We start from the raw sequence: 23,548 nt of genomic DNA on the forward strand, positions 1-23,548 counted from the left end.
TAAAATTAATACCAGATTTTTATCCCAGGTATTATAATGTTTCATTTCAATATCCGCGGAAATCTGTCCATAATACGATGCGATAAATAACCACAAAAATCTTAATTTCAAATGTAAATAAGTGGAACCCTCTAGGGACAGCTTACCTATAGTCTGCAAGGGGCGAAGCCACTGATATGTACAAGGAAAATGTTTAGAAAGTTTTTTTATACACTCGATAGCATATATGTTACAAAATGATGATATTTGATATTGCGATTGTTTCTTTTTCAAAGTTATCATCTTAAAAGTTTAATTAAAAGCGAAGTTCAATCAAAATATTGATGTTGCTCTTTAAAAAAAATGCGGATGTTACCATAGCATCTGGGAAAAAGACATTATAAAACCAAAACAACCCCAAGACTTAATAAACAAGGATGAAAACATCCATATAAGCGAAGATCTGAAATGGAAGGACAAACGGACATTAACACCTGTATAGTGTCAGAACTGAATAAGCAGAAAGTAAATGTAAAAGAGTCAAAGCAAAATTGTAGGTAAATTTGTTGAAATTCTGCTTGATACAGGATAATGTTTATGAACATACTTACATTTTTAAGACTTGATTATAGAGTTGCTTAGTTTATAATATTGTACTTTGATGTCCTAGGAATCAAAATACCAAAAATAAGATCAATCGGATAATTAGATCACATAAAAATTAGTTGTTTAAAATGAACGTACAGACATTCTGGTAGTGATTATAAAGTTGCTACGGTTTCTAAATCGTACCTAACTACTACAGGAATCACCATACAAAGTTTGAAATTTATAGGACAACTCTAACATGCCTAAATTAACGAAAAAAAGCTATCCGTTCCGGACGTACGGAAGGACGGACCGACCCTAATTATAGAAAAGCTTCGCTTCAAATAAAATTAAACTATACCCCAGAGAACTCATTCGGTTAATTAGTAACATTCTGCTTTATATGGTACTATGTACCTTTAGGAAAGACCAGGAAAAACTACCCCAAGACATTTATACAGCTTCTCTGAAAATTATAAATATTTAGACCCACATTTCCGAGATCTTTAGCTTCAGATAAACAAACTTACTATTTTATGATGAACACTGTTGTCCTTGTTGAAAAAAACAAAATGCGCGCTTGAGCTTATCTTTCCTACTTGTTTTAAAATCTTTGATTGTATTATTTATGGCAACTCATTGATTGGCGCCAAGAGAATAAGCCACAGTGGGTTGGTAATGGAAATTTAAAACAAAATAAAAAATGGTTTGCCGTTTCTTTGACGCAGGGAGGGATGGTACATTGGGCTATTTTACACCAGTCCCCAAAGTTTTATAGTAACGTTTTCTTATTCTTTGGCTTAACAACTTTGGGGAATTTTGATTGGTTGGTCTATCAAGTTTTTGTGTCTAAACGTTTCAATTATTTATTGTAATCTACAGAAGGGTTAATTTTGTGCATCATCATTGGGCCATTGTCTTATCCCTTTAGATCACTGCTTTGACGTCATAAACTGCAAAAAATATGTGCAACAAAATTTAACTGTTCTAAAACGCAAAGCATCTCTAAAAATCTTCTCTGTACATCTTATTGACACCATGGAAACTGTCCCGATTTTGTATAACTTTTGCGGAACATGTTCCAGTTACGTCATATTTTTCGTTCCCGAAACTATATGACGTAACTGGAACATGTTCCGCAAAAGTTATACAAAATCGGGACAGTTTCCATGGTGTCCATCTTATTTCTTTAATAAATTTTGTACTTTTGAGAAACTAATTTTGTTACTGTGTAGATACATGTTTTGTACTTTTAGTTTTCATTAATCATCACATTTTTTTCTCATTTTCTTTCTTTCTCTTTCGCTCTCTCTTTTTCTCTTTCTCTATTTCATTTTTTGGTTTCGTTTTGTCCTTTTAGATCTATCAATTTTAAATTTTTTTTTATCTCTCATGATTGCCTTTACTAGACCCTATATATAATACTACTGGCTTCACTCCCTAAGAAAATAGCTAAAAACCACCGCAGGACCAGTAGCTATATTCCAAGAAGAGTGAAGCCCAATCAATTTAGCAGTTACGGAGATTTTAAGCTACAGACGGACAGACATACATCGTCCCATTTGTATTTTTTGACAACGCAAGTTTATACCCCTCTCTATGTCTGTATTTTGATAACGTTTTTCTCGTATTCATTCGAATCCGGTGGATAGGAACCGGTTCTCATCCATACGAAAAAACTATGTCTAGCATCGTATTATATCCAGCTTTCTACGAATATAAAAATGTACAATCATAAGATTAAAACCAGTTTTTTTAGCCGGTGCCTTCGGCACCTCGGGGCTAAAAAAACTGGTTTTAATCTCATGATTGTACATTCTATATCCGCGGAAAGCCGTTTAATATACGATGCGAGAAATAACTATTCTTATTTGTCGGCTTAACAACTTTGGGGACTTTCCATGAATTTAGATTTTACCTTGACGTTGGATGTTCCAAATTTTAAATTATCTAAATCTTGTACCAAATAAGCAATGAAAATACATTTAATTCAGTTGTAATATGAAGGACAGTAATTTTTTTGGTTTTATTATAGATTAAATCCTTCTTTTCTTGTTCATTTTTGAAAGCGAAGCTTTTCTATAATTAGGGTCGGTCCGTCCGTCCGTAACGGATAGCTTTTTTCGTTAATTTAGGCATGTTAGAAATGTCTTATCGATTTCAAATTTTTCATGGCGATTCCTTTAGTTATTAGGTACGATTTAGAAAGCGTAGCAACTCTATAATCATTACCAAAATGTCTGTACGTCTATTTTAAACATGTTGATTTTTTTACTTTTTTAACAATAAATTTTTATGTGATCTAATCATCCGATTGATTTAATTTTTGATATGTTGATTCCTGGGACAACAAAGTATAATGTTATTAGCGAAGCAACTCTATAATCAAATCCTAAAAATGTAAGTATGTCCATAAACATAATTCTGTATAAAGCAGTTTTTCAACAAATTTACTTACAACTTTGCTTCGACTCTTATACATTTATATTCTGATTATTCAGTTCTCACACTATATAAGTGTTAATGTCCGTTTGTCCTACTGTTTCAGTTCTTCGCTTTTATGGATGTTGTCATCCTTGTTCGGTTTCTCATTTTCAAAAAAAAATTTTTGTGTGAGGTAGACAAACTAAAACTTTATTTTTTTAGGAATCCCGTATGCCAAGCCTCCTTCAGGTAAACTCAGGTAAAGATTTAGTTTTACCATTATTTCTCAGGGATCTAAAGGGATAAGACAATGGCCGATAAATTGATGTAATTCTTAATGATGATACACAAAGTTAACCTTTCTGTAGATTACAATTAGTGGTTTAGAAATTTATAAATTCAACTTAATGAACCAACCAATCAAGTTTAAATGAATGTCCCCAAAATTGTTAAGCAAACGAATAAGAAAACGCTATTATTAAGCTTTGGGGACTAGTGTAATAAACAGCCCAATGTCCCCTTCCTCTCTGATCATTTCTGCATATTACCATATCAACAAAGTGTATCATATTCACAAACAGACAGAATTGCAAATAGTTACAAAAAGATTTTAGTGTCGTAATTATTTGCGCTGTTGATTATTTGGAATAATATGGTCTTCCAGTTTAATAAAAATAATAAGGTTTATATCTAATCTATCCAAAAACCGTTTACAAACTTAAAAAGATAAATTTATCTTTTGTGTCCAATGAGTCACTAATTAGAATGTTTTTTGTTTTGTTTTGACAGCAATTTTTGTGATATAAGTTTAATATTAATCTGATATTTGAATAATAATTTCTAGGTCGATTAGGCAATATGTTATAAGGGAAGCATCTTCATAATCAAGTTTAAAACTGTAATTATGTCCGTAAAATCATCCTGTATTTAAGAAATTTTTGGATAAATTGTAATGCAATTTGAGTAAACTTGAAGTTCGTTTGTCTATTATTTGGCTTCGCTTTTTGGATGTTTAATACTTAAAAACGGTATATTAAAGTATTTCTTTTTTACGTGTTAATTTAAAAAAAAAGTTATGAGATTTTTTTTTTGTAGATTTATGCGTCCTGAGCCGGTGGATAATTGGACTGGTGTAAAGAAATGTACAAAATCTGCTGAGTTCTGTCAAATCAACGTTTTTCAATCTGGTAATCCAAGGTACAGTTACTAAATTTAAAGCTTTCCCTCAAAGTGAATGTTCAGCTTCAGTTCCCCCCCCCCCCTACCCATTCCCACATTTGAAAATAAATTGAAATAAGGGTAGTTTTTTCTCTATTCCTTACCCTTACCCTGCGGTGCCTTTATCTGCAGTGACCTAATCCTAGCACTAAATTTAATCTCACCTAACATGGCCTAAAGTATACACAAGGATGACAACATCCATAAAAGCGAAGCTCTGAAACGATATGACAAACGAACATTAACTTTTGTTGAGTGTCAGAACTGAATATACAAAATATGAAAATGTAAGGTTTGACAAAATTATACGTAAATTTGTTGCAAAACTTCTTAAATACAGAATTCTGTTTAATAACATACTGACATTATAATACTTGATTATAGAAATGCTTCGCTCATAATATTGTACCTTATTGTAACAGGAATCAGTAATAAAAAAATCAGATCAATCGGATGATTTTGTCACATAAAAAATTGTTATTAAAAAAGTAAAAAATCATCATGTTTAAAATGGACGTACGGACATTCTGGTAATGGTTATAGAGTTGCTACGCTTTCTAAATCGTACCTAACTACTACAGAAATCACCATGCAAAGTTTGAAATCGATAGGACAATTCTAACATGCCTAAATTAACGAATAAAAGCTAATTATCTCGGACGGCCGGATGGACGTACGGACGGACGGACCGACCCTAATTATAGAAAAGCTTCGCTTTTAACAAATATTTAGACGAAAAACTATCTCCCCCAGTATTTTCAATTAATTTTAAAAATGAGGGATGTTTTTTTGTGCGCAACGGGGCATTATTAGGGAAAATTCTTATGTAACCAGTGAGGCCGATGGTCGGACCAACTAAACAGAGATTAATTTTAAGATTTTTATCCTAATTCTCGTGGTAAATTAGCTATAATACGGTATGTACTAGAACCGGTTTTAATCCAGCGAAAATAATTTGGATTCGAAGCCACAAATAAAAGTCGATTTAAAACATAAAACTTATAAAATCTTTAATTTTTCTATTGCTATTTTCAAAATTTGTCAGTTAATAAATTTATTTAGAAATATGACCTATTCTAAAGTAACAAAACTTGAAGAAGAAACAAGGATGACAACATCCATAAAATCGAAGCTCTAACAATTACAAGGAAGAACAAACACACAATAACTCTTGTAGAGTTTCAAAACTTAAATTGTTATCAAAATTATCATGCAAAATTTAAAATTATTAGGACAATTCAAACAAGTCCAAATTAACGGACTCACGGACGTACAGACGTATCGACCCTAATTATAGAAAAGTTTTGCTTAAAAATATATTTGAAACTAATCATTGTTGACGTTTTGCAACGTTGGCAAACATTTTTACAAAGATAAGAAGTATCAGAAACAGGCATGGGGATAAGACAGTGGCCGATAAATTTATATATATCCCCAATGATGATATACACAAAATTACCCCTTCTGTAGATTACAATTAGTTGTTGAAATTCTTGGACACTGAACTTAATGAACCAACCAATCAAAATTCATTAATTAGTTGTTGAAATTCTTGGACATTGAACCAACCAATCAAAATTCATTAAAAGTCCCACAAGTTGTTAAGCCAATGAATAAGAAAAAGTTATTATAAAACTTTGGGGACTAGTTCAATAAACAATTCAATTTCCCCTCCTTCCCTATGAATCATCAGAAACAGGCATGGGGATTCCAAGAACGATTAGGTCCAAACTATTATTTTTTAATACGAAGGGAGAATATAGATAACAGGGGTGTGCAGGGACGTCGAAGCTTTTTATTTTGCTAGTGATAAATTAGGGGTTTAAAAGGTTTTGAGGGGGGTAATCTAATGTATTTTTAAAAATTATCAGGGGGTAAAATAGGTGGTTTCAATTCAAAATTTGAGGGGATAAACACCCCTTTATCCCCAACCTTGGACGTCTATGTAAGAAGGAATAAAGTATCGCTGAATCGGCTATAATAGCAAGATGACCAAATTTTATTTTGTACAAAGAGAAGGGTAGGTTTCTGGTAAAATCCGTAAAGGTTATGTGTTATAACTTAAAAACAGTAGTAGAACGATAAAAATATATGTTAACTTTTTAATTTTTTTTGTCTATAGTTCTTTTCAGTAAGAAATACACATATTTAGTGAATATTATCGTTCTACTGCTATTTTTAAGCCTTAAAACACACACTTTTACGGATTCTACCAGAGAACTGCCCCTCTCTTTATCAAAAATTTTGAGAAAAGTGTTCATTTATAGAAGAGTTATTGACATATAATTTTATCAAATGAAAAAGTCAACGAAAGACGAAAATGTTCGAAATCAAATTGTATCTATATATTAGCAGTTTATGAGATATTTTTTTTACAAGAAATGTAGTTTTACATAATCATCATTGTCCCTGAAAAGTAAAAAATAAAGATACTTTTTATATTTTTCTTATCTTTTTGTTGACAAATATGCAGAAAGATATCAGAAAACATGGAATTCAAAAGTTTATAATGACTTCAACATTTGTTAGTCATAATAATCTTTCTCGAATTCATTCGAATCCGGTGGATAGGAACCGGTTCTCATCCATAAGAAAAAACTATGTCTAGCATCGTATTATATCCAGTTTTCTACGAATATAAAAATGTACAATCATAAGATTAAAACCAGTTTTTTAGCCCGTTCCTTTGGTACCTCGGGGCTAAAAAAAACTGGTTTTAATCTTATAATTGTACATTCTATATCCGCGGAAAGCCATTTATAATACGATGCGAGAAATAACTATTCCAAATCCCATTATTTTTTGCTGGATTAAAGCCAGAGATGGGTTTTTGAAAGAAGAATGCCGCATTTTATTATGAAATTATTATGAAAATGCCTCGTAGGATTTAAACATAGTATACAACTATTTATTTAATTATTTCGCTTTTGTTGGTACAGAGCTGGATCTTTAAAAGCGTAGCCGTTGCCGTAGTCGTGGTCAGAGTTACAGCCACCAACCTAATAGCGATCTTTAAATCATATTAACCACACGTTGCCGTGGCCACAAAAAAAAAATGCGATCTTTAAATCATATTGGCAACGCATGGTCGTAGTCGTAGCGTGGTTAACCACGCTAAAAGTGACCACAGTCCGTTAGTGTGGCTAAAGCGTTGCTAAAGCCACAGCCATGACTACGGCCACGGCTACAGCCACGCCAACGGCTACACATTTAAAGATCCAGCTCAGCTTTTATAGAAGAAAAAGAATAATCTTTTTGCTGTAAATTAATTAATGCATCTTTTTAGAGCTTTATTAGACATTATACAATTGGCTGAAATAATAATTTTAAAATTTTAAATTCCTAAGTTGTATACTCTGTTTAAATCCTACGAGGCATTTTCATAATAAAACGCGGCATTCTTCTTTCAAAAACCCATCTCTGTTCTTGGCCAAATTAAAAAGTTATGTATCGTATTACATTCTAGAGAATTTTCCACGTAAATAAAATAAAATTTGATAGAGTTAACACCTGTTTTGTTGTCCGGGACCAACTAATTAATCCATTTCTTTTATTTGCTTATCCATGGAAAACTGTAATAATATGGGATAAATGTATTTTTTTCACGAATCGAAACCACCTGGAGGCAATATAACAATAAGAAATTTATCTTCGTATTCGCAGACAACTTTTTATGTAACTATTAGGCCCAATTAAGGTTAACCATTTCTCATAAAGATTTGTTTTCTATATGTTTTACTAGGGGATACGTCCATAGAGGCCTCTTAAGGGCACTTGAGGCGGAGGGTGAGGGGAGAAGTCAGGCCCCCTTTTAGATTTTAATTTCAATATTAATATTAAAAAGTAAAAAATGATTTTGGGGATTATTTTTTCTATGGGTGATTTTTCTATACCCCTCCCCAAGTTAGTTATAGACCTTATTTGCTATAGTGTTATTTTCATAAAATAAAACTCTTTGCAGTTATGAAACTATAATCATCCAGGGATCTAAAGGCATAGGACAATGGCCGTCTAATTGATGTGCATCATCATCATCATCGCCATTTATCTCTTCTTTCCAGAGCATAGGCCACGCACAATGGTTCTCCATTTATCTTTGAATTGGGCCTCAGTGCATACCCAATGTTAATACGCAAAATTACCCCTACTGTAGATTACAATTAGTGGTTGAAACGTATGGACACTCAATTTAATAAAGCAGACAATGAAAATTCATTAAAAGTCTCAAAAGTTGTTAAGCCAACGAATTATAAAACGTTATTTAAAACTTTAAAATGTAAAAGACTCAAATTTAGATATTACATAATTTGTCTGTCTGTCTGTGAATATATAAAAATGACAGACAAACTGACATATTGACATGATCATGTTGTACTTTAGATCAAGTACAATCTTGTTCATGAAATAGATTTTGCGAATTGAACATGAATGTAGAAAATGCGTACAGGCAGGGAATATTCAAAATCCTAAAAAAGTGGGGCTATTTGATTTGCGTTTGCCAAATGTTTGGAAATAGAAAAAAAATGTTTAATGTAATTGAAGGATGATAACTGTTTTAAGGATTTGAAACATCAGTGGTTGATTTTATTACTGATATTTTATCATATTATAGACATCTTTCCAGAGATATTAAAATAAAAATTTGTCTGTATATATGATTTTTTGGTATGGCTAAGAACCACTTCTAATCCAGCAGATATTGATCGGTTATGAAGCCATACTGGAAAATAAAATAATTAAATTCAAAAATGTAAATGAATATATTTATTGGTTACTACAGGCTAATCAACTTTTATTTTTTTGGCGGATATGGGGATAGGATAATTGACGATAACAATAAGATTTGTTTATTAAAATAATTCTCTGGTCACACCCCTAACATAGTAACTGCTTGCATTATGAATTTCACCTTTAAAAAAAACTTCGGGGGTGGAAAGGTACAAAAACATACAAGTGATAGTTATACAGTAGTTACACTCCTAAAATACATTCTTGTTAAGAATGAACTTTAAAAATGCATAGTAACAATAATATTTATTTTTTTTAGAAAAAATGAAAATCCGTAATCTAATATTGACATAATTGAAGCTAAACAAACAAGAATTATTTTTGCCACAATTTGAGAATAAAAACGTCTTCTATCCAAGGAGGGAGGATATATTGGGCGGATTATTACACTAGTCTTCAAAATTTATAATAACATTTTCCTATTCGTTGGCTTAACAACTCTGGGGACTTTTTAAATTTTGATTGGTTTATTAATTAAGTTGAGTGTCCAAACATTTTAACCTCTGATTCATTTCTTTAGAAGAGGTAATTTTTTGTTTCAGTTTTGGGGATATATATTAATTAAATTGCCATAATCTTATAATTTTAAATCCTTGTCTTTTATCACATGTTTTGCAAATTGCATTCATTGTATAATGGGTTAATATGGACAATGATGTCCAAATTAGGGTAGAAAAAAAACAAATTATTATAAGATTTAAATTTATTTAGAATTATGAGATTTTTGAAAACTCATGGTCAAATATTGTTATTGGGCTACAAACAATGCCACAAAATACCATGCACTTAAAAATTTGATTACTTTTATTAAATCTTGATTGGATGGTACAAACTAACAGTGTCTTAACTTTTATAACAATAATGGTTATCTATAGATGAGTGGTAATTTTGTATATCATCACACCAGCTTTTTGTTCTCTAGGTGTCTTAATACTTAATATCTGGTCGAGATTCCGTTGTGTGCAGGGATTAAAGGGAATAAGGCAATGGCCAATAAATTGATGTACATCCGCAAGCATGATATATAAATTTACCCCTTGGTTAAAACATTTGGAAACTCAACTTAATTAACCAACCAATCAAAATTCAATAAAAGTTGTCAAGCCTATGAATAAGAAAACATTATTATAAGACTTTGGGGACTAGTTTAATGAACAGCCTAATGTCCCCACTATTGGATTACCCTGTATAATATGATTTACTGACATGCCTTAACTATGCAGTAACCTTGCTATAACAATTAATCATTGTGGTTAAAATTATATGTTTATTTTAATTTTATAACAATTTATTAAGCATTTTTCCTCAAATTTTTTTTTCAAAGTCAAATTTTCTTATAATTTTAAAAATAATTTTCCCTTTTACCTTGATTTATTTTTTAAAATTTTTAAAGTCTCAATATGTTTATGTAAAATTTTGAATATGCGGGTTTATTAAATTTAAAACACACTTTGCTTATTTTACGTAATTCAGCAACTTTATACAAACAAGGATGACAACATTTATTATAACATTAACTCTTGTACAGTGTCAGACCTTACTAAGCAGAATAATAATGTGTAAGTCTAAACATAATTGTACAGAATATTGTTAACGCTTATAGAGCTTTCTAAATCATACCTAACTTTTATAGGAATCATCATGCAAATTTTGAATTAACAAGATCGAAGAGCTAACCATCACCTAACCGTTACGGACGGACGGAATGACCCTAATTAAAGAATAACTTCTCTTTAAACAAGAATGAAAACTATCTAACGGAGAAGTTTTTTCAATTTAAAAGTAGAACAGTCAAGCTTCTGGGGGCTTATTATTCCAAAAATTAAAAAAAGTCTGACTTAAATTACCATTGGAAAAAGTTCTTGATTGGAAATGGACCCACGAACCTTTTGAATAAATTATAGAATATCTTTGCTTTAAATTGAAGAATTAACATGTAACTTCAAAATTACATAGGACTTTAATGTTTTTGATTTAATATATATTTTGCGAGCAGACACTAACTAACTAATAGCTTTGCGCTTATGTAAATGGAAAATATACAAAATTTATGAGATACAATTTAAGAATTTTTCTACCATCAAATGGAAATGATACTCGGAATATAAATAATGTATACTCTTATTGTTCAAATTGATATGCATGCTATAAAGTTTTAAATAAAAAAGAATGAGATTAACCTAATAGATTAACCAATAAATGTATAAGAATAGATATATAACTACCTGGATCTATTTGGGGACTATTTCGTCTGCTAGCGAATTGGTTTCTATTCTTTTGTAGTGACTTTGATGTGTTAATATTTTCGACGCTATTGGCTGATATTCAGAGACCCAGATGAAAGTCGACACAGGATTCATGACGTTGGGGCATACAGGTTTTTTAACCGATTCCCCTCTACTGTTTCTTTTTAATGATTAACCAATCTACTGCATAGATCTGCATATCTATATTTAACCATTTTAATGTGTAATAGCAGTTGGCTACGCCCTTAGAGGCCTCTGGGTAGAGTAGGATAGAACCCCCCCCCCCCCACCCCTACTTTAAATTCAGTTTAAGAAATAAAAGTAAAAAAAGTTTCTATGGGCGGTTTTTTTGGAGGGTTGTGGTACTCCCCCCCCCCCCTCCCTCAAATAGTTCTAAGTCTTTATATGATCTATGAAAAGCTAAATTGTAAAGGAGAACCATATCGGTTAGCGAGATCCTTCTGCACATACACACCTACAGACATCTTGATACTGATAAGGATACTGATAAGGATTATATGATTCCATACATCTTTTTTAACCTTGAAACTATTTTAGTATTAAAAAAGTTTTTTTTTCAAGTCTATATTGATAAAGTCTATACAGAGATATTGGTGTTTAAATTTCAATTTTACCCCCACAATTCAGTATACTAGCGGATTCGCACCTAGCCTCTAGAGGCTTTGCCCCATAAGGTAGTTTAAAAAAAAAATTAAAAAAAAAGAATTCGGGTGCCCCGAACCATACTCCCCCCCAATTTTTTTTTGAGGGGGGGGGGAATTTCATTTTTTTGGGGGTTGGGGGTGTCCCAGCCCCCAAGAAAATAGCCTAAAACCACCACAGGACCAATAGGTATATACCCTAAGAGTAGAATCCGATCGGTTCAATGGTTACCGAGATCTTAAGCTTCAGACGGACAGACATCAAGCTACTTTGTATTATAGATATATTTTTTCATTCGGTGGCTTCCAAAACTTATGGAACTTTTAATAAATCTTAATTGGTTGGTACAAGTTTGTGCTCATAGACAAAACAATTTGTAGATTTAAATAAAAGTAGCAGAAGATTCAAATAATTTTGAATAAAAGCTTTCAGTACCAGAGCTGGATCTTTAAATCATTTTAGTGGTGAGTCAGATCGGGGTGAGCCAACTTTCCACCAATGAGAGCACAGCATTTTATGAAATGCCGCGCTGTGATTGGCTGAAATTCGGCTCACCCCGATCTGGCTCACCACTAAAATGATTTAAAGATCCAGCTCAGTATAATTTTCAAGCAAATACCACCTCAATACAGCTCCACCCCCCCCCCTTCCTGATGATCATAGACAGGTGCTTGATGTGCAGCTGTTCTACAACTAGGATATGATAGGATATTAGTCTGTCTGTCAAGTATATTGCCTCACTACATATTTACTTAACTGTTGTTGTTTGTCTAGGACTGGCCAAGAGGATGCCTTGGTCCTCAATGTAAACTCTCCAAATATTCAGGTAAAAACATGTTTTGAGTCTGAGTCATATTTAGGTGGGACCATCTCAAAACTTAAATTCTAAAATAATTTAGCCTTCAAACTATACCAGGACTTATGAAAAGCTTACCTAAAATGGTTGGCAATATCTTACCATTTAAAAAATACTCTACTTCTTTTTATGAAGTTAGTGCCCCAAGAGGGGAGAAAAGATGGGTTCCTTTTTTCGGGGGGGGGGGGGGGGGGGTTTACCACAAGAAAATCTAACCACCGGGCTCACAGGCTGACAGATGTACAGAATGACAGTCAGATGATACAATTAAAATTCTGCCATGCTGACTTTTTCAGCTTTTTGCAACGGAAGCTTTGACCCCATATAATTAAATAATTTTATGTTTAGGGAAAATTGCCAGTCATGGTTTTTATTCACGGTGGAGCCTTTTCAAGGTATGTTTTAATTTAACTTAAATTAAATGCTTATAAAGGGAATAAGGGAAGTATATGTATTCCAGTTTTAAAACCGATTGGATGCTGTCTAAAATGGTGCAAAAAATGGGGACAAATTTCAAATTGATTTGACGGGGCTGTTTATTTACGTCACAAGTGAGAAGAAAGAAAAGGGAAGGAGGAAAGAAACCCCCTAGAAAAGAGATGGGGGTATGACGTCACACGCCAAAACAATTTGAAATTTGTCCCCATTTTTTGCACCATTTTAGACAGCATCAACCGATTGATATACATTGAAGCTTAGCCAAACTGAAAAAATATGTATCGTGTCGTATTACAGAAATTTTCAATTAAAAAATAATTAAGATTTAGAACAGTTTTGTTAGGATGGGCCTTCGGAAACTTGCGAAAAACTTTCTATGTTACAAAGCGAAAAATAACAATTTATAACAATTTAATCACGAAACCTTAATTTGCAAAATAATATACATACAGTTACTCTTTTATTTAAAATATGAACATATGATTGTATGTAAGATTTCAATATGTGACTATTAATTTTAGCATCGCAGTTACTCTATAATAAGGGTATGTCATCCGTGCCATGTATACTTGTAACTCAAATTTCCTCTTATTTTTGTTTGTTTTATAGCTTAAGACTGCTTAGTGCTCATTAGGATATATAAGTTGGAAGGAATTTTAATGTTAGGAGAGATTTAAAATCTGAAAGCTTAAGTGTCGTACATCATTCACCCAATTAGAGCGCAGGTAGTTTCTAATCTACCTATCCTATTGGTCAAAATAAATTAACTTAAATTGTATTTCCGCTTTTAGATAAAGAATTATACGAAAAACGAATTTCATAAAAAATCCTTAAAATTTGATGCAGATTCCAACTTATACATCTTACTGCTCAGTGCTCATGCTGCTCTGCACATGAACAAATTTTCCATTATGGCTTCGAAACTGATTTATATCTGGTTGATTAGAACCAATTCTCAACCTTACTAAAAAATCATCGTTTTACAGACAATTATTGACGAATACTGAAATGAATAATCTTAGAATAAGTACAAGTTTTGTTAGCCCTTGCCTTCGGCTAATGTGGGCTAACAAAACTGGTTATAATCACATAACTTTTGTTTTAAAACCTGCGAAAAGCGATAATAGTTATTTCTCGCATTGTATTACAAACAGCTGTCCATGGATATAGAATGTACATTTATAAGATTAAAACCAGTTTTTTAGCCCCGAGGTGCCGAAGGCACTGGCGAAAAAAAACTGGTCTTAATCTTATGATTGTACATTTTTATATTCGTAGAAAGCTGGATTTAATACGATGCTAGACATAGTTTTTTCGTATGGATGAGAACCGGTTCTTATCCACCGGATTCGAATGAATACGAGAAATAACAATTCCTTGTTTACAAATTTATTAATTATTTTAGTGGATCCTGCTCAACAAAGCTGTACGGAGCAGAATATTTCATGAATAAAGATGTTGTTCTTGTGGCAATTAATTACAGGTAAATACATTTTCCAGTAAAGCTTCGAAATTCGCTGTATAAGAACCTTTTCAGGAATACTGTAATTTCATATATAGCATCGTACTGTAGGAAAAAAAAACCAGTTTTGTTTCCCGGGCCTTCTTAACCTTATAATTTTCATTTTAATATCCGCGGAAGGCTGTCTATAATACGATGCGATAAATAACTATTAATATTCCTAAAGCATAGACGTACTAAGGGAGGGGGGGGGGGGGGGTCAATAAAGTGGTTATCACCTTCAAACTTTGAAACCCCTTATTTTACCCCCTTTAAAAATTTAAAGAAATACATTAGAATAAACCCCTGAAAAGAACCTAGTAATAGTGTCGGACTGATTATGACGTAAAAAAAATTAGCCAATGAGAGGACATTATTGACCAATGGTAAAATTTATAGTGGCCTCTCATTGGCTAATTTTCTTTTTTACGTCATAATCAGTCCGACACTATTACTAGGTTCCCCTGAAAACTTTGAAATCCATCATTTTACCCCCTCAAAAAGCACTCCTTGCGCTCAGTTTTCAGGAAAATTAGTTCTTATAAAAGATAAAATGTGTGTTGATAATATATCAAATAAATTAAACTTTGATAGAATCTCAGAAGGTTTCCCTAAAAGTTCCTAGTAGAGCAAAAAGCGCTCTCCTCATTTTGAAGTAGTTAGTCTTTCATGTGTTTGTATTTCACTTTAAGTCAAGTAAGGTTAGTAACTTGTAAGTCTCAAAAGTTGGACCAAATGGACATTAAACAGTCTTTAGAGACTCAAAAATCACAAATGTTACCTAATTCAAAAAAATTAATACTGACCTATATTTCAGTTCATTTACACATCTCCAAGAAAAAGAAATGAATACATAAATTGATTCAAAAAAATCTTTCTATTCTTAGTAAATTCGTAGAATTTTTCCCTTTTGGCTGAAAAATACTTGGTAGAATCTTTTCAATTATAAAATCCCACCCCCAAACCCCCTTCTGGTACATGAATCTATATATAATTACTTGGATGTTGCATCAGATTTCCATTACTCTAATAAAATGATACTCGCAGCTGTCTAAAATAATGATACTTCATATCCAACCCCCTTACTCCATCCCTTTCCCCTCCTACTGGTTGAACGAACTAACCAATAAATGATTTTAATATTCGCAACCTAAATGACGACAATTTTTCCCCTGTCAATATATCCATTGGTATATGATATTAAAAAAGAAGTCAATGGGTTTATGAACAAAAAAAAACTTTTGACCAGGTTTTCTTTATGTCTAGCCTGTTTTGCCTATCCCTAACCTTACTATGTATATAACTTACCTTAACCTAACCTACATTAAACAACTATGACAAAAACATTAATAATCATGAATATTAGGGGGGGGGGGGGATAATGTGTGGTTCACTTTGTGCTTGTACGGGTATTGCCGAAATATAAAACTTAGATTCGAGTATCTTGTTTCTGGTTTCAATATTATGTTGGGGTTTCTTAACAAAGTTTTTAAAAATAGCATCGATCATAAAAAAAATCAGCATGTGACGTCATAAAAATGAGGGAGATGAGAGGAGAAGTGAGAAAGAAAACCCCTAAAAAAGAGATGGATAATCCTTCACTTTTATGACGTCACATGCTGATTTTTTAATCGACTGTCTCCAGGTATGGAGAATACCTTGGTTCAAAACAGGCGCAACTTTTACCATGCAAAGTTAGGACATTTAGATAAGGGTCGGGCAATATAGTTGGTTGTTGCTGTATTAATAGAGAGAGGATAATGACAGTTAAATTTATATTAAACTGTATATTATCACTATTCAGTATTAGAACTTCTGCTATATTATCAAAGATTTGGTTGTCTGATAGGTGTTTTTTTTCACAACACTTCCCAAAAAATAAATAGAAAATTATGAGATCTAGGAAAAATTGTTGTAATTTTGTTAAAACGCTCATCTCTTTAATAGGAAAAAACAAAAGCACTTCTTTTTTCTCTCAATTTTCTTTTTACAAAAAGTTTTTTTTTCATTGAAATTAACTTATATTTCTAGACTATATGTTTTCATGTTACTTTTTACTTTTTTAGAACAGACCATGGCTATATGTCTGTAGGTCTTGTGTCTTTAATGCTCAATGTTTCATATTCCAGTTATCTCCAAGGTCTCTAGGTGGTTGAGTTAAATTCGACCCATACCATTTAAAAATTTAGTTTTGAATAAATATTTTAAAAAAGATTTGGGGGTCGAGAAAGTTTTTTTTTTAAAGGTGATTTCTCTTTGGAGGGTGGTGGTACCATACCCCAAAATAATTACACACTTTCCCAGGACCTTCGAAAAGCTACACTGTAAAGACAGGGATAAAGGATGGGAAACGTAGGAAAATATTATTTCAGGCCTATTTCAAGCCTAGGCCTATTTCTAGCCTAATAAACCAGTTTTGGGATGGCGCAGTGCTTCGTATAAAACGCTAATAAAAAAGCTGTGTGTGTGTGTGTAGATAAAGTATAGAATCAAATTCAGGTAGCTAGTTTAAAGTAAAAAACATAACCTTTTATAAACCTATATATTAATGGCTTTTGTTAAAATGAAGTTTTTTCTTTCCCAAAATTTTTTTATCTTTACTTTGGTAATTTGAATTGTCTGAAAGCTATCGTTGGGTTTCCCTCAGACAGATTTTAGTTTGTATTATTTGCATTTTTATTAATGAATAAAAATTTTATTTGAAAATACCATTGCTAATTAAAATTCAAATAAATAAATTAATATGCACTTGGGTAACATTCTATCAAGTATTCTTTGGATACTATCATTTAGTGATATATTTGTACTGTGTTGTATTGTGTATTGTACATATATTAGGGTTTAGGTGTTGTATCAATTCCGTATTAAATTTTTAAAATTCAAAATACAACATCTAATTTATAAACTACCAAATGAAAATTCGTAGCTACCTCCTTTCCAAAAAATAATCCCGTTATTTTTGTTTTTTCTGTATGGCCCTTTTTTAATATTTAACTCTAAGCAGATTTAATAATTAAGCTAATGTGATCTAACACCATTTATATTTATTTTTTAGTAGCAGACGAAATCATTATTTTTTCTAGAATTGTCTGCTTCAAAAATTTTCGCCAATTGGTGATTGGTTGTTAAAAACAGGCCGATTCTTATTGGTTTAGAGCGATAGTTACTTGGGAGCGTCCGCCAGTTTGATAGTAATTTGTAATAGTTGCAATATCACTTTAGAATCTAGGCCGGGACCTAATTAATGGCCAGGTTTCCTATCCCTTATCCCTGTGTAAAGAGAACCATATTGTTTCTGTGGTTAGCGAGATCCTTCAATACCCACTCACAGACACAGATCCTGTTACTTTTATATATAAATATATATTTATAAGGATTTCTATTTTACTGTAGATCCTAAAAAACGAAAAATGTTAAAATTTTGATTTTTATTTTTATATTTTCATAATTTATCTTTCTTCAACATATGTTACAACACTTCCTAGTTCAACGTGACAGGGAGGGAGGGCACATTAGAATGTAAATTAACTAGATCAAAGAAGTCTTCATCCAAAATTTTCATCTTAAAAAAGTGAGTTATAGAGTAGCTTCATAATAGCGGAAATCATTGCACACTAACAATTCATATTTTGCCAATATACAAAAAACAATTGCATCAAATTTCTTAGTTATTATTACTCAGCTAAAATCTAAAGAAAATTCAAATTTTGCATTAAAAATAGAGTAAAAGCAAATCTGCTAAATTCATTTAGCAAAATGGCCACATTTATTGAATAATTTAATGAAATTATGTTAATTGTATAAGAACTCTTCAACTATCACTATAAAAAGTTAATGCTTTAATAATGAAATTTCAAGTATAGCTTTAAAACCCATTAATATCCGGTGGATTAGAATCAGTTCTCAGCCATTTTGAAAAATCACGTATAGCATTAAGACAATTCTCTACGAATATTGAAATAGAAATTATAAAATCAATATAAGTTTTGTTAGCTTTCGGCCTTCGGAGATAATAAAATTGGGTTATATATTATAATTTTTCATTTCTCCGCGGAAAGCTGTCTATAATATAATGCAATATATAACTATCATTCACCAAAATACTTTTTTTTGCATAAGGTCTATTAGATATTATTTTATTTTATTTCCGTATTTCTTGTTGCAATAAAAAAATCAATTTGTTTTGTGGTTTTAAGAAAACATAAATGACGAAGAAAGAGAGAAAGAATGTATTCTATTAACTTTAATGAAAGTCAGAGGTTTAAAAATACAATATGATACACATTTCTTGTCCTCTAGAATTAAGGTTTATTAAAGAAAAATCAACAAGAACGACAACATACATATTTTGATAAGATATTAAGAAATGCCAACCATAAGTACTTCCAGAGGTTAAGAAAAAGGCACTAGTCCCTAAAGGTTTAAATAATGTTTTTTTTTGTTGGCTTACAAACTTTGGGGATGCTTATTAATTTTTCATTGGTTAGTTCGTTAAATTGTGTATCACTAAATGTAATCTACAGAAGGGTAAATTTGTATATCATCATTGAAGATGAACATAATTTAATCGACCCTATTAGTAGGGAGTTATTACTAGAATTTTCAGAAGCTTATTTATTAGTACAAAGATCCCATGTTGACCGGTTCCCAGTAGCGGGAAAATGTACAGGTTTCCTGGTACTTTGTAGTAGTGTCAAAACATTTAAACTAATAGTTTGCATCTACAAAGGGAGTAATTTTGTTTCTCGTATTCATTCGAATCCGGTGGATAGGAACCGGTTCTCATCGATACGAAAAAACTATGTATATCATCGTATTATATCCAGCTTTCTACGAATATAAAAACGTACAATCATAAGATTAAAACCAGTTTTTTTAGCCGGTGCCTCCGGCACCTCGGGGCTAAAAAAACTAGTTTTAATCTCATAATTGTACATTCTATATCCGCGGAAAGCCGTTTATAATACGATGCGATAAATAACTAATATCATTATTGAGGATCAATATTAATTTATCGTCAAGTGTCGTATACCTTAAAATCCTAGTAAAAACAAGAGGTAAAAAATCTAACTATAATCATTAATATGTCGTGTTGATTTTTTCCTTCATATTTATACCTTGAATAAGATAACATTATAGAAAATTCTTTTAACTATTTTTAATTATTTTGAAATTCTATCATTTAAGCTTCTCTAAAGATTTATTTTTGCAATGACAATATAATAATAAATATTCCGACATTATTTATCAAATCTTTGACATAATGTCATTCTTTCATAAGTCAAAATATTTCAAGAATAAAAAAAAATTGATTGAAGATTTTTTTTGCAAAATTCATTGTTGCATATTATAATGGATATATAATTTGTAACGACTTGTGGTGTTAAAATTACCGACACTGTTGGCTGATATTCAAATACCAAATTGAAAGGCGACACAGGGTTCCCACCCCGTAAACATACAGGTATTTAACCCCTGTTCAATCTATTCTTTTACTTTAATCTTGAAATTAATTAATTTTCTTTTTCAGGTTGGCTGTTTTGGGTTTCCTTTACCTGGATGGAGAGAAAGGTAGGAATTAGCCAGGGATAAGGGACCAGGATTCTGACAAACAATTCTAAAAGAACCTTTTCTCCACGACCCACTTCCTTTTGCCCCCTCCCCTTTATACCCAATTCCCTTTCACTTACAGAACAAAATAAGTTTTACCCCAACATTTTGCCAATAAAATATGCAAATTTTCTTTTATTGCAAATGGAATTAATTTGCTTGAATTAGCAAATATGATTTAAGCTATTTAGGTTAGGTATTCTATTTAAGCAATGATGACAACAAGTATTTTGAAAATAGTGGATGGACAAACGACAAAAGAAATTTATTTAGAAGATGTTTAGTAGCGATTAAAAAAAAGAGAGAGAATATGTGATTTTGGAAAAATATAAATCTCAAAACCTGTCCAGAAAAACATTTCAACGGACCAAATAGATTGTTTACTTGACTCGACTGACTGACAGACAGATAGAGTGAACTATAGAGTAGCTTTGCTACAAAAAATTATCAGAATAAAACTTTTAGAATATACGGGAATAAATTAAAAATGTTTGCGATAAACTTTTTTTTGGAGGAGGTATGACTTTTCTGGTAGGAATATCCATTTTTTGAGAATCTCTGCTTGGTGGTTAAGTACTTCTGGCATGAAAGCAAAGTCATTTAAGTTTATAGTAAAATATTATTGTTTTAACTTGAAGTTCTTAAATGTTAAACACTAATATTATTCTTTTAAAAGATAAACATAGAATTCCACCAAAACAGAATAGAATTGCATCTTGTTTAGCAATGGATATAGGATGTACGTGGATATATTGACAGGGAAAAATTTGTCGTCAAATTAGCTTGCTAATATGAACCTCATTTATTGATCAGTTCGCTCATACAGTAGGAGGAAAGGCGATGGGATGAAGGTGGTGCATTCGGGTATATCATTTTAACCAACTGCTAGCATCACTTTTTTCAGAATACATAAAAATCTGGATTAATATCCAAATAATAATATATATCGATTTGTTAAACAAACCAGCCATTAGATATATTTAGTACTTCGTTTATTAGTTAGGTAAGGTTAGATTAGGTTATATTGGGTAAGGGGATTTCTGCAGTGTTAAAAGCTTTCATGCCCCTTACTTTCATTTTATTTTAAAGAAAGGGTTCAGTGCTTGATACAAACTTTGTGGAAAATTACCTTCTGAATTACATTTTTAATGTCATTATTTTAGTGTGTGGCAACCAGGGGATGCGAGATCAAGTCCTAGCTCTGAGGTAAGCTTTTGTTCTACAATAGAAATATTCGTGGATAATATATTTCGTCGATTTTTATAGCTAACATGGACATCACTTATTGGTCAGTTCCAAGTAATAATATACATATTAAACTAGATATGTTAGAGTTGAAAGTTTAGAAAAAATATATTTTTAGCATATGTTTACTTTTTAAACTTATTTTATTTATATTTTTAACAAAGCTTTCAAGCGAATACAAGCGTTTGTCCGATTGCAAGAACTGATTAACTTTGCTGGTTGCTCCTATTGATCATAATGTCATAAGAAATTAATCTTGCTTTTTTCTTGACTTCAATTTTGATTTATTCTATTATAAAGAAACTAATGGCTACGTCCCTAGAGGCATCTAGTGGAACGTAAAAGTTTTTTTTTAAAAAGAACGTGTACTAACTTTTTTGTTTTAACCCATTCGTGAGAAGCTCTCAAAGTTCAAAGTTTTGATTTACCGGAGTTCAACAAAACAATTTTTTTCTATACTTACTCAACAGAATTTAAAAAGTAAGGTGTCAAATTAAAGATCTTACTATTTTTGTTGCTTTTTAGTACCTTAATACCAACTTGATTTAAAAAAACTTAAATTAATTTAAAAAATAAGTGGTCTACAAAAAACTGATTGCATATCTAAATTCTATTGATTATTTTACATCTACTACTTACTAAAAGCACTGACTAGCTATTTTTTAAAAATCACAAAAGTTAGGACACGTTCTTTATGTTAAGATTAGCTGTTTACAAAAATTATTTTCTCGGCCGCTTAATGGGTTATAATTATTCCCAGGACTTTATCGGTTCAGCCGTTAGCTAGATCCTTCGGTTCAGACAGACAAACATCCTGTTGCCTTATTATGGGATGGTTCAGTGGCGTGCGTTAGAGGGGTGTCAATAACCTCGTTTAAAGCGAAGCTTTTCTATAATTAGGGTCGGTCCGTCCGGAACGGATAGCCTTTTCGTTAATTTAGGCATGTTAGAATTGAATCGATTTCAAACTTTGCATGGTGATTCCTGTAGAAGTTAGGCACGATTTAGAAAGCGTAGCAACACTATAATTATTACCAGAATGCCCGTACGTCCATTTTTAACATGTTGATTTTTTTTTACTTTTTTAATTTTTATTTGATCTGTTTTTGGTATACTGATTCCTGGGACAACAAAGTAAAATATTAGAAGCGAAGCAACTCTATAATCAAGTCCTAAAAATGTAATTATGACCATAAACAGTATCCTGTATTAAGCAGTTTTTCAACAAATTTACTTACAATATGCTTCGACTCGTATACATTTATATTCTGATAATTCAGTTCTAACACTATACAAGTGTTAATGTCCGAATGTCCTACCTTTTCAGTGTTTCGCCTTTATGGATGTTGTCATCCTTGTTAAAATTTAAATTATGAATGTTTGCCTTTCCCTTTTTTCACCCCTTGGACATACATGCAAATTAATTTCCTTACACCCTTTTTTTGTGGGGAGAGAGGTTTTTTTTCAGCCCCTAAGAAAATTGGTCAAAACCAAGACAGACTTGCCTAAAAAGACGGACGGACGGTCAGACAAGGTTAAATAATATAAAACATAAACAAAGTACAAAAGAAAATATGATTCATAAAAAATTGATTGTTTGTGAATGATGTTATTTTATTTGAGAAAACAATAAAAATATTTTAGAAAATATCATTTTAGGTCAACTTTTTCTTACAAGAAAAGATCTTTATTTTTGTAAATGTAGAAACTTTTAAAAAATTCTTTGTTTTAAATTAAAAGAGATGTAAAATTTTAGTGATTTATTAGTAGTACCAAACAAAAAAAGAAAATAGTTATTAAGTTATTAGCATCGATTAAGAAAAGTTTTCCGCGGATTTTAAAATGAAAAATTACTTTATTAACACTTGTTTTGTCCGCCCCGAGGGTACGAAGACTCTGGCCGATAAAACTGGTATAAATCTTATGTTTTTTATTTAATATTCGTAGAAAACTGTCTCTTGCTAAGCTAAACATGACCTTTTCATTATCGCT

At 31.5% G+C, this 23,548-nt stretch overlaps 1 protein-coding gene across 2 annotated transcripts in view; it reads left to right on the plus strand.

Moving 5' to 3' along the window:
• The window catches only part of LOC145327120 (juvenile hormone esterase-like), a 100,228-nt gene that overhangs the window by 14,235 nt on the left and 62,445 nt on the right, over positions 1-23,548 (plus strand). For both annotated transcript variants that reach the window (XM_080170655.1, XM_080170656.1), the window contains exons 3-9: positions 3,214-3,250; positions 4,087-4,188; positions 12,681-12,732; positions 13,111-13,157; positions 14,606-14,683; positions 20,232-20,272; positions 21,475-21,517. In XM_080170655.1, the coding sequence (XP_080026781.1) occupies positions 3,214-3,250; positions 4,087-4,188; positions 12,681-12,732; positions 13,111-13,157; positions 14,606-14,683; positions 20,232-20,272; positions 21,475-21,517 (400 nt within the window). The remainder of the gene's footprint in view (positions 1-3,213; positions 3,251-4,086; positions 4,189-12,680; positions 12,733-13,110; positions 13,158-14,605; positions 14,684-20,231; positions 20,273-21,474; positions 21,518-23,548) is intronic.

The sequence above is a fragment of the Acartia tonsa genome, chromosome 8 (assembly GCF_053477335.1).
Source record: "Acartia tonsa isolate MP-2025a chromosome 8, ASM5347733v1, whole genome shotgun sequence".
NCBI classification, from domain to species: Eukaryota; Metazoa; Arthropoda; class Copepoda; order Calanoida; family Acartiidae; genus Acartia; species Acartia tonsa.